Raw genomic sequence first — 12,811 nt, forward strand, 5'->3', positions numbered from 1 at the left:
GCATCACTGACTCAATGGTCGTGGGTTTGGGTGAACTCCGGGAGTTGGTGATGGACGGGGAGGCCTGGCGTGCTGCAATTCATGGGGTCGCAAAGAGTCAGACATGACTGAGCGACTGAACTGAACTGAAATTAGCACCAAGCTCAGTTTGAGATTTTAGAGTCCCTCCTTGCCCAGGGCTTAGGCTGAATGGAAACTGGACCCACGTTATACCTTTTGAACCCTCTACCGCTGAGTCATCCAACAAAATGTTCTTACTTACAGACATTGGCAGGGAGTGAGCAGAAAAAAGAATGACCACCTCGCGTCTCTTCTCAGGAGGAAAGTGATCCAGCTCTTTCAGAATATGGTCAGCAAAGCACTGTGGGAACACCAAGACAGGGGGGGATACGGAGCGGGCGGGAAGAAAGACATGGGAGAAGAGAACATTCTGTAAATAAGGGCAACACCACAAATCTCAGCGAAAACCTCAAACACGGGAACTGCCTCTGTTAAGAAAAAAAACCCTGCAAACTGTACAGTCTCTCTGGCTTTGGTTCATCATCAGAATGGCTCATAACGGTTCCAGGGGCCTGGGGAATTTGATGGGAAACTTCTAAAGCTTGCTAATGGCTCGCTGAAGATGAGCGCTCTGAACCTGCCTCCCCGTGGGAGGCACAGGGCACACTTCCAGATGGAAAGGAAACGCAGATGGAAAGGAGGAGTTGTTCTAAGGCCTCTCACTCGCTCCGTTAGCAGGAAAACCGCTTACAGGGTCTTTCTGAATCTCCCTTAGTTTGGCTTTCAGGCATATCACATTAAAATACATTAGACAGAAATAACCGAGGGATAAGAAAATATGGTTCCTTTTTCACAACCTTGGCCTCCCTGAGTCAGTCTTCATAACGACCTTCCTAATAGCAGACAAGAAGGCTGCACAACTCTCGTTCAATTCACAGAGAGGGGAGACGCGGCCGACGGGGGGGCCCGTCGGGTCCCATCTGCGGAGCCTGGGCCAGAGGGCAGCTCCCGCTCCTCCACGTCTCTGTCCACCAGACCAGCCCAGCCCCTCCCGTGGCCAGCACGCCCAGAGTCACATCAGTAGGTGCTGAAATACCAGATCTGAGGAGGCCTCCTTTCATCTCACTCTTTAATCATGCTGTCATTCAATTTATAAAGCAAATGGCTACCAAAGACATGAGTGGGTCAACCGACAAAACTGGAGTATGAACATAGGTTGGATAGATTTCAGTGACAATATGAAGCTTGCTGAAGTTGAATATTGTATCACTGCTGTGGAAAAGAATATACTGTTTAGGTATAAAGAGCGGTTTTATACATCTGTGTATGTAAATACATCTTATTCTCAAAAGGTTCAGGAAAAAAACTATGTATACATAGACACACATATGCACACACACATAAAGGGGTATGCAAATGATAAAGTGGGATAAATGTTAACACAGGAATCTAAATAAAGAGATGAGGGTTCCTTATATACTATTCTGGTAACTTTTATGTATGCTTGAAATTATTTCCAAATTAAAATGTTTTTAAACGTAATATTAAAAAAAATTATAAAGGACAGTTTACCAAAACCATGTAAATTTGCACTTGTTGGCATTTTTGATACATCAGTGGTTAATATGACAGGATGAGCAATTACTCCATAACAAATATTGGAATATTATTAGTCTTCTCAGAACCCTCAAATTTTGATAAATTAATGCTCAAAGGCACAAAATGGTGCCTAGAGAGTTTGCTCCCTTTTCAAAATTTATAATTTACCTACAGAGTCAATGTGATAGGATTAAATACCAACATAAACAATATTTTCTGGTGGTCTTTGCAGTGTTAGTAGACTAAGGGTGCTCAGAAAAGATTATATTTGTACAAGCCCAGACAAGGAGGCCCAGTGCAAAGTTTAAAGAGAGGCTGCAACATACATTTACTCTAAATATTTCAGCAGTTAGATAACAGAAGCAAAATGACTACTTTTAGTAATTACTACTTATCATAAGTAGAAATATAGATTAAACACAAGATTTTTAGTTCCAGCTTTTGTTTTTTGTTTAGTTTGGGTTTTTTTTTTTTTTTCCCCTTTTCCACTAGATATCAAATCTCCTTCTTGTGTAATCCACATAATACTGATAAACTCTAAATTTTTGTTTCCTCAAGATTTTAGTAGAATTTCTCCTTTTATCATCTTGCATGCAAGTAGAGACACAATTTGTTACGGCTTACTGCAGACTCTAAGCCGTCATCAGCACTGAGGAGCCGTGGGCAAGCTGAAATCATCTAAAACCCATCTGCGGTATTTTCCAGGCGCAGCCCCTCTGCAGAATGAAAGCGGCAGGCGGCTCTCAGAGCCTTCAATCACACCGTCGAGGAGGGCGGATAAATGCCTCTAAAATTCCCTTTCATTTTATGAAGGGAGACTTCCTCAGTTAAGAGACCTTTCCATCTTTCTGCTTCCCCCCTTTTCAAAGGACTGAATTTTAATGCAAATCTAATTACTGCCTGATCAGGGCAGGCAGATGCTGCACAGATCCCCCTTCTCCGCTGCCACATGGCAGTGCTGACCCGAGGCACCCCTCGTTTCCAACCCCGCGCCTCCGGGGCGGAACAGGCAGGCCAGGCTGGGGCTGCAGACAGGCTGGACGGGAACCGCCTCCCCGGGAAGAGCGAACTCAGTGGGGACACCACACCCGGGCCAAAGCGACACCCGCCCCTGAGAAAAGGCGCCTTCTTCCCACTTCTCTCTTAAAACTGAATTTGAGCCTCTGCGTTAACCCCTGACGGCGCCTACGTGCCTGAGGAAGACACGGACTGCTCAGGGGCGAGCCGGCCAGTTCCGCGAGGTCTACCACCATCTAGCGGGCACAGATGTAAGTGACGCCAGGCTTCAGAAAAAGGGTTTAAGCAGGTATTTTGCCCGAGAATGTCCGAGGAGTGAAACGTAAACTACATGAGCTCCGCGTCACTTAGTATTTCTTCTACCTAAACTGACTCAAAGGTAGAAAACTTCCACCAGCGGGACCAAGCAGTGTGTGTATGATGAAGGGCCATACCCAGTGGCACTCCCATAGTCAAAGGGTGAAGAATATAACAACGCCATCTCAGAGCTTTGGAACTGCAGTTTTAACTGATTCTCCTAAAACCAAGCATCTGTTACTATAAACATTACGTATATAAACTGCATAGGGGAAACAGGAAACTTCTAATATAGACACTTTCTCAACTGAAGTGTTAAATTTATTCTATGTCTCAGAGCATGTAGATATATTCCCTTTAAAATCTTTAGGTCTTGATATTTTAACAGATTTAGAAAATAGAGAATCTACTAGTCGGTTATTCAATCTACGAATGGAGATTAGATAAACACCCTGCATAATTCTTTTCCCTTGCATATTCCTTCACGTTCTTTTGGTCACTGTGAAATACAAAATTCAAGACATAATTCTGCTGTAGTTTGTAACTAATACTATTAATCTGAAGAAAGGGAAGAGTTAAACCTTTAACCTTTACATTTTTTTTCTCCTGGCATAATAAATCAAGACTCAAATACTTTAAGGAAGAGGACAGTAGGCTCGGAAGGACACCCACAAGCCAGGCTTGCACAACAGCCTGGCCCACACCAGAAGCTGGGGCGCGGGGCAGCTGGTAGTGGTCGGCTTACCTGAATGAGGAGGGGGTGTGTCGGCCACCTGTCAATCGTGCTCCACTTCATTGTGGGCTTCTTGCCCACTTCATTATAGTATCTGTAAATGGCATTTAAGCTGCTGCCTGAAATATACAGGGGCCACTTAGTACATGCGTGTGGATTATGGTGAAAATAAAAAAACAGACTAGTAAAGGCAGTAATTATAAGTTCAAAGCAGGTAATTTCTGCACTGAGTCAGTCTAATTACAATCATTTCAATACTCTAAAATGCATATAGATCTAACTACCCTGCAAATGAAGATCACTAAAAAGCAATCAATTTCAACGACCTTTCAAAGATTAGTGGGGCCACTTTTCTAGAGAAGCACAGCGTCGGTGGATTTATGGAATACAAGCGGTCGTTATTTGCGAGGACCAAGTCTTACAATGGAAAGCATGTTACATGTTTTCCCCCGTTATGAAGGGAATCAACCCCATTTACAGGAAACATAGCGGGTGGGAAAGAAAGGAAAAAGAAATGAGGCATGACCCCACCACGCTACCACAATCATTGTTTCATTCTAACTGGAGCTTTCCAGTGATTTTTCTTGATAGCTGTGATGTTTCACAAATTAATTTCAGTATATGGGCACTTTTGTATCCTGAATATTTAGGGCATTTTTACTTAGCATCGTGAGATGAATATTTTCCACATTATAATAAAAGCTTTATAACCACCCTTTTTAATGGCCCATTGACAAGAAAAACAGCTTATTAAGGCTTCTAAGCTCATCCTCTATTTTTATCTACTTTATTAAATTATCCTCACTCCCTAGAATAAGTTAAATGGGTGCCAAATCCTTGTAGGTAATCTATCAAAACTCGTATTTCTAAGCAAGAGACGGTGAACATGAAAATTCAAAGACTACAGAAAGGAAAGCAGATGGTGCCAACCCAGGGCAATTTTCTTCCTGGCCTAGAGGATTTGGCACTGGGGCCAACCCCTAATCCTATGAAACCAACCCTAACATGGGGCCTCCTCGTCAATCTTCACGTGGGGAAAATGCTCCAAAACATGGCCATGCTTCCTGACACCAGTAGTTTCTCTCCTAGAACTATTCATCAGTCAGGTCTCCAGATAAAAAACACTTGCCAGCACAAAGCCCTACTGACATCCCATGTACTCTCAGGCTAAGACTCAGTTTTTAAAAAAAATAAATACATCGAGTTCCGTTTTTCTGAGCAGAATACGAGTCAGATAAATTCAAACGGAGTCCATCCCAGGTTCAAAACCCGTCTCTCCAGAAATCATGAAGCGGTCACCGCCATCTGCATGTTGCAAGCCACATTTCACAGGGGAATCTTCGCTGTCGGATGGATTGGGTTGGCCAGAAAGTTCGTTCGGATTTTTCTGTAACAGCGTGCCTGAAGGAACTTTGTGGTCAAGCCAATACAAAAGGACTTCCGGAAGCCATAGGAGGTCTTCCGGATCACTCAGAAACATTCAATGAACTGCCTAAAGTAGTAAATAAGGGGAGAGCATAACTAAAAAAAAAAAATATTGCCTGATTTAAAAAAGTGATTGATACACTGAATATACTGGCACTGCCACATGTGTCTAAATAAAGCAATAGACCAACGGCACTCTAGTGACCTCCAAGAATGGACATGCCTTCACATCTCTGCAGTGAAGCTGCGCCTTCCCTTATATCCCAGGGAAAACCTGCACGTCTTCCCTGGTCTTCCCAGGGAAGACCTTGACGTTTTAAACACACAGGCAGAGCCAGCTGTGAGATGCAACAGTAGTAATCCTTTGTCACATAAATAACCATCTTCTTGCTTAATTTTGAGAGCAGACATTTACATGGTGAGGTATGTTTTTTAAAGCCAGGCAAAAAGTATAGCTTAGAAAGGTCATAAAATTTTTCTCCAATAACATGTTAGACATGTTACCTGACATTTTAAAGACACATATCCAAAAGAAACCACAATTCAAACTCTTGAGGGTGTCTGAGAACTTGGGCACTTTCACAGGGGCTCTGAATAAATATTTAAGGCACACAGCAGGCTTCCAAGATTTCTTTCAGTAGCCTTTTGTTTTCTCCTTCCTGTTATAGAAATAATATGCACTAATGTCCAAAAATTTAGAAGCAAAAATGTGCTGACCCCAGAGCCTTGAAAAAGAATGCAAACAAACGTAATTGTGAGTGACATTAGACGATTTACCTACACCTAAATGATACAGAGACTGGCAAACCATTACCCTCCAGCTCCAATTAAATATCTAGGAAACAACACCTAGTAATACTTCCCCAAAATTGGGCTTTGGTTTGACCAGGAACCAACCCGTAACCAAAATACATATTCATATTTCCAATGTTATACGGACACCTCTGCTTGCAAAATGGAAACATCTATCACCTTTGCTGCACTAATAAGAATACCGGCGTAGCCATAAAAATAAAGGTTTATTACACAAACACAGAAAGTGGCTGTGTTTGTGTAATCCATTCTACATGCATTAAAGCACTGGACACTGGAAGCCTCTGCCTTTCACCCACCATTTGTAATTCTCAGTCCACTGGCTAATAACTCAAGGGACAGATGAACCATGAGATTTCAAATAGACTGACCTGAACTCTCGAGTTTAACACAGACAGGCTGGATTTGCCATTCAAATCGAAAGAGATCCATCCTCTCCTGCCCTCCGGCCTCCTGGTTCTTCTCACCGGGCCAGAGCCACCCTCTGCCAGCAGCGGGCAGGCTTACCTGTGGTGGAGCAGCTGTACTGGGGGTACTGTGTGAAAGCAACCGCCCTCTCCAGGCCGTCCCTCTCCATCTCTTCAATTGCTTCCTCTGTTAACGGGTGGACGTACCGGAATCCAATATAGTATTTGTGTGGGGCTGTTAGGCAGCATGTGTAGAAAGAGAAAGTATTCATCTTGATATGGATTCCGAACATAATGCAGTGCCCAGAACAAAGGACAGTTAACCTGATTTCCTATGAGGCTGATAATGTGGGCAAGGTTAGAATATTCCTTGGATCTTCTCCAGCCTTTCACTGGTAGGTGCATTTTTCACCACTCTTTTCTGTGATCAACCTCCCCCAACACACACATACTTTCATGGAGTGCGTGGTTTTTAAAACTCAAGCTTCTGTGTCTTGTTCTCTGCTCTTGGCCAAGACAAGACAGACTCGAGAGCAAGGAGTCAAGAACTAGCATGCATTCTTAAATATAACTTCCTCTATGGACAATGGCATCCCACTCCAGCCCTCTTGCCTGGAAAATCCCATGGACGGAGGAGCCTGGTAGGCTGCAGTCCATGGGGTCACAAAGAGTCGGACACGACTGAGCAACTTCACTTTCACTTTCATGCATTGGAGAAGGAAATGGCAACCCACTCCAGTGTTCTTGCCTGGAGAATCCCAGGGACGGCGGAGCCTGGCGAGCTGCCGTCTAAGGGGTCGCAGAGTCGGACACGACTGAGGCGACTTAGCAGCAGCAGCAGCAGCAGCAGGGACACTTTTTCTTCTTATCTAAACCCCGTTTTTCAGATAAGGAAACAGACTCTCAAAGGTTAATGAACCCACCCAAAGGCACACCTAGCAGACGGTCCAGATGAGATTCACTGTGGCCTCTTCACCCCAGAGCCTATGCTCCGTCCACGCCCACCACTTCACCCCAGCCTTCTCATCGCCCGAGACCCCAGGCCACCTAGCCTACATGAAAGCTCTGGGATACTCGATAAAAGTTCATTGATAACAAATGATTGAAGTGATTCTTCTCATTTACATGAAAAACAAGGCCAAACCCAACAACAATGCTTAAGTTGGAGGCACTAAGTGGGATTTAAAATCATTCTTCTGGGACTGCTGTGGCAATCCAGTGATTAAGACTCTGCTTCCAATGTGGGGAGCGTGGGTTCGATCCCTGGTCAGGGAACTAAGACCACACATGCTGAGTGCAGTGGACAAAACTTAATAATAAAATCATTCTTCTGGCTCCTAAATGTCCCAAGTCAGGGGCTGTCTTTGTGTTCCCTCTTCCATCACTTCACCAATTCTATCTCCTCCTTTATTATTTTAAAAGCTCCTCAACCAATTTTTTTAGGCATTTATAAAATCATAAAACTGGAAGCTTTCTAAAGTTACCCAGGGCTTCCCAGGTGGCTCAGTGGTAAAGAATCCACCCACCAAGCAGAAGACTCCAGTTCTATCCCTGAATCGGGAAGATCCCCTGAAGAAGGAAACCGCAACTCCCTCCAGTACTCTTGCCTGGGAAACCTCATGGACAGAGGAGCCTGGTGGGCTGCAGTCCATGGGGTTGCAAAGAGCCAGACAGAACTGAGCACCCACGCATCTTGTCTACTTGTTTTTTCACAGGATTATACCCAGTTTATACTCAGGGATAAAATCGAAAATACATGACATGAACATTAAGTCTAGTGAAACCAAGGTCATCTTACTGTCCAGGCCTCAGCCAGGGCTGCAGCTAAGAATATGATGCTAAATTGCCACAAGAAACATTTAAAGAGAAGAAAAAGATAATACGTCAACTGTGTGTCTCTCTGTGTACATACTATAATGTGTATTATATATATGTATATATGTATGTGTGTGCATATATGTATATTATATATGCATATGTGTGTATTATATGTGTATTATATATGTATATGTGTGTATTATGTATATGTGTGAAAGTGAAGTCGCTCAGTCGTGGCCGACTCTCTGTGACCCCATGGACTGTAGCCTACCAGGCTCCTCTGTCCATGGGATTCTCCGGGCAAGAATACTGGAGTGGGTTGCCATTTCCTTCTCCAGGGGATCTTCCTGATCCAGGGATTGAACCTGGGTCTCTCCCATTGCAGGCAGACGCTTTAACCTCTGAGCCACCAGGGTCCTATGTATATACATAGATGTGTATTATATATGTGCATATGTGCATTATATATTATGTGTGTGTATTGTGTATATGTGCATATGTGTGTGGTGAATATAGATATATAAAGCATCCCTCAGTAACTTGTCCAGGGGACTGAATCAGTGGACCGTGCTGCCAAGAACAGAGGCAGAATGTCGACAGGAGGGAGAGCCACGTCCGTGCATGGGAAGGATGCTCTGATTCAATGATCTCCAGTGGCGACTACAAAAAGAGGAAGGAGGGGGCACAAATGAAACCTTTCTCGACTGCCTGTCCCTTCGAGGCCTCTGATTTTCTGGTCTCTTGCATAAAGCATGGTGGCCTGCCGTTAAAACCGCCCAGAGGACAGAACCTGGTAAGCAAACTGCTGGACGGATTGTTCAAAGATTACATGGTTCGCGCTAAAGCTGTCCACGATCACAGTGTCATCAGGCCTGTTTTTCAGGAGCTCTTGGTGCTCTGAGCTGGGCTGAAGTGGAATTTGCTTTCTGATCTATTCTGAGACAATACAATGATCAGACTGACAGACCAAGATCCCCCAAACGCTGTGGGTCAACCGGCTTCTGGCGTTTTCTTTTCCACTGCCGGGAGTTAAAAGCCACAGCCTAGACGCCCGGGGCCTGGGAGTTTCTCAGCTGTTAGAGGCCTCCCTCACAGATAAAGGTGGGGCAGTGACCATATCTGGAGGCGAGACAGAGAAAAATGCTCTGGAAAGAACAGATAATGCTTTCTAAACAGTCCAATTCAAGACGGCCTGCAAAAACGTTTCAGCAAAAGCAACAAGGTGCTGGGCCTCTCCTGAGGAACTAACAAGCCTTCACGGAGGCTCCCAGCTCCCGAGGAGAGAGGAAGGAGGCTCCAGGGTGTCAACCAGCAGACCCCTGTCTGGGGCACCACATCCAGCCAGAGCGAGCCCGCAACACACGACTTGCGGACACCGCCTCGTCCAGCCTCAGATGAGACGCCCAGTGAGCACCCTTTGGTGAGAACTATAGAGAAGTACAAAAAAAAGAAAAAGGAACAAACAGAAAAACCATTTTTTTAAACAGTGAAACTTCATTAACCTCCTCTCCATTCATTAAGCGATGGGCGACAGTTCAACTATCATGGGCGATAGTTCAAACACCTGATTCGTACATGACTCTTTGAGAGAAGCGCGTGAAGTTATTATGATGCTTTTTAATGTGTAGCCGATCATGGTGAATAAGAAAAGCTCAAATCTTCTGAATTTCTATCATGTAACCATGCTAACGCCTCTCAGGATTATCTGATTTTAATGTTCACAGTGATCCTAGGAGTGGGAGTGGGTTATCATCCCCATTTTCCAGATGGGGTTCAGTGAGTTGAGTCATCTGCCTGATCTCACACAACCAGGAATGGGGAAGCCAGCTGCACCTGAAATGACCCCATTTTGCATCCAATAAAGAATAAAAGTCTTTTACTGAGTAGCACTTACTCAAGAGCTTCACTGAAAGCGGACACAGCGCATGTAACTAGATATCGTTTGTAAGATATATTTTACTGTATTCGTTTTTAGAAAAAGGGGTCCTGTATGATCACTCAGTTTTGGCCAGGCTGGGTCTTTGCTGCAGAGGGGCTTCCTCTGCCTGCAGTGAGCGGAGGCTGCTCTCCAGCTGCCCTGTGCGAGCTTCTCACTGCGGCTGCTTCTCTTGTTACGGAGCCCAGGCTCTAGGTGCACAGGCTTCCGAAGTTGTGGGCTCCGAGGCAGGTGGAAGCTTCCCGGATCAGGAACAGAACCCGTGTCCTCTGCACTGGCAGGCGGATCTCTAACCACTAGACCCCCAGGGAAGCCCTAAAAATGTATCGTAGATTTAGGCTTTTCATGAACTGTAAAGACTAGACCTCTCATCTGTATTCCTTCTGTCTTCCTTAAATGACTATGGTGCAGTCTAACTCTGTGAAACTGATCCCAAGTTATAATCCCTCGTGGAGCGCACTGTATTTAGTCAATACTCAGTTCTGTGCAGAGCCTGTGCAAGTCTCAAACTGTCTATCCTGGCTACCGGGCAACAACTGTTTGCTCCCCAAATGGGAATATGAAATATTCTTATCTAGTTGTAATCATCACATTTTTTGTTTGCTTGTTTGCCTAAAGAGAACTTTTCCAAATATACATAAACAAATAGACACAGTTCAGAAATAAACTTTATAATTTTACAGGCTAAAAACTATAAGACGGGAGGAGGAATGAGAAAGAGATGCTGAGACGGGGAAGCAGGAAGCGGAAAGGAAAAGCAGCCAGGAGGGAACCCGTGCTAGTCCCCGAGGCGGCTGGGGGCCCGCTGCGGGCCTTGGGTCCCCGCACCACCCCCCCACCCCCGGCGAAGCATGACCAGCTGGACGAAAAACTTCCAGGTAACCTGGGCGAGCCCGTGAGGGAGCCACAGAGCCACGCCTGGTAATCACCTTATTAGTCTTTCATGCAAAGTTCCCCCAAAGAAGCTACCAAACCTTGAGGCTATTTGCAACATCCTCATCAGCCACCATACTGGTTTTGTAGAGAATCGCTCCAGTAAGCCTTCAACAGATTTTCCTCTCAGCCCCTGGAGCAGACTGGCCTATAGCAGCAAGGCCCCACAAGACTAGAAGCTTCTGGTGAGCTGAAGCCATGTGTTTCAACTTTGAGTAGCAGCATCAACTAGGGAAGGGCACTGGCTGGGCCACTGATGAATGCATGTGTGGGTGGTCGTGTGCCTCCTTCAACACCCCCACCGCCCCCAGAGCAGGCCAGCTTGAATGACGAAATGGTCATCTACCACGCAGGAAAAAGGCAGAATTGAACTCGTCTGCCTCAGAGAGTCCCATGTATGGGCCGCAGAGGCTGGTGGCATGCCCTAGGGTCAACACCAGGTGTCTGACAGTGAGCGGACTATTGCTGTTCAGTTGCTAAGCCATGTCTGACTCCTTGCGAACCAATAGACGGCAGTTTGCCAGGCTCCTCTGTCCTCCACCATCTCCCAGAGTTTGCTCAAATCATGTCCATTGCATCGGTGATGCTATCTAACCATGTCATCTTCTGCCACCTTCTCTCTTTGCCTTCAATCTTTCCCTGCAACAGGGTCTGGGACACTGATGATCAGGGAATGGGAACCTGGGGTAAATTCAGGTCATTCTATGGGGCTCTTTCCCGGCCTCCCGGGGAGGTGGAGGCCACGGCTGGCCTGCCTGGCCTGGACAAGCCAGCAGCCTCACCAGAGAGAGGGGACAAGGAAAGATGTGTGTGTATTCCTTTTCCAAGGCCGGCAACTCCACTAGAGCCTTTATGGTGACGGGTGCAGGAAAAATGGTGTCTTCCCAGCACCTTTGTCCACTGAGGGCAGCACAGCACCTGCAGATCTGGTTCACACTGAGCCTTTTATTGTGATAAACTGTTAATGACTAGAGAGAGTGTTCTCTATCAGGTAGGGGTGAGGCGAGGTCAGTCATGTTTCCCTCACCGGACAATTTAAAAGACACACTGTGTCACTTGTGGCTGAACCGTGTCAGCAGCGCCCTGCAGCCACAAGCGAAGGGAGAGAGCAAAGCGGATAGTCAAAGGCGCAACTGAACAATTTTCCAAGTGAGAATCCCCGCCAAGGGCCAGAGCCCATTGTCCCACGTGTGATGCAAACCCGCGGGTTCCAAGAGCAACTCGAGTCAATACTCGATGAGATGCTTTCGGTTCTGCCTAGCAGGACTCTCTCCTTGACAGTCCCCACTATGTCTCATTCCTGTCCTGACCCTGAATCCTAAACTGCCAGCAATGAACACATTTCATGTGTCCTAAGATGCACATTTTTTAACACCTTGCATTGGTCTACAGCAGACGGTGTCTTAAAATTAACTGGCAGAGGTCTAGTCTTCGTGAATCCCATGGACAGAGGAGCCTGGCGGGCTATAGTCCATAGCATCGAAAAGAGTTGGATGTGACTGAAGCGACTTAGCGCTCATGCACATTATGCAAAAACAGTGCGTCCTGCAATCAATGGTGTCTTGAACGCAGTTAAATACGGCACTTCGAGTTCCTTCGTGCAGTTAACATTTCATTGTGTACATTATAATTTGTGTTCGAGGTTCTCAGAGAACAGCCACCAGATGGATGCAACCCTCTTCAGTGCCATGCCTGACAAGGCCTTAAATGACTCACAACAAGGGTGTTGCCAAGAGCTGAAAGCGGTTGCTGAAAGTTGCATAGAGACTTATGGCTGCAGTGACAGCTGCTGATTCTGCTCTAAAGGCTGATCTAATTAGCCATCCACACAGA

General features: G+C 45.7%; 1 protein-coding gene across 1 annotated transcript in view; it reads right to left on the reverse strand.

Moving 5' to 3' along the window:
• Window positions 1-12,811, reverse strand: part of FECH (ferrochelatase) — a 36,390-nt gene that overhangs the window by 8,786 nt on the left and 14,793 nt on the right. Inside the window, exons 5-7 of the mRNA XM_069569300.1 lie at window positions 6,392-6,526; window positions 3,659-3,765; window positions 263-361 (exon numbers count right to left, since the gene is read on the reverse strand). Of these exons, the coding sequence (XP_069425401.1) occupies window positions 263-361; window positions 3,659-3,765; window positions 6,392-6,526 (341 nt within the window). The remainder of the gene's footprint in view (window positions 1-262; window positions 362-3,658; window positions 3,766-6,391; window positions 6,527-12,811) is intronic.

Source organism: Ovis canadensis, chromosome 23, assembly GCF_042477335.2.
Source record: "Ovis canadensis isolate MfBH-ARS-UI-01 breed Bighorn chromosome 23, ARS-UI_OviCan_v2, whole genome shotgun sequence".
Taxonomy (NCBI): domain Eukaryota; kingdom Metazoa; phylum Chordata; class Mammalia; order Artiodactyla; family Bovidae; genus Ovis; species Ovis canadensis.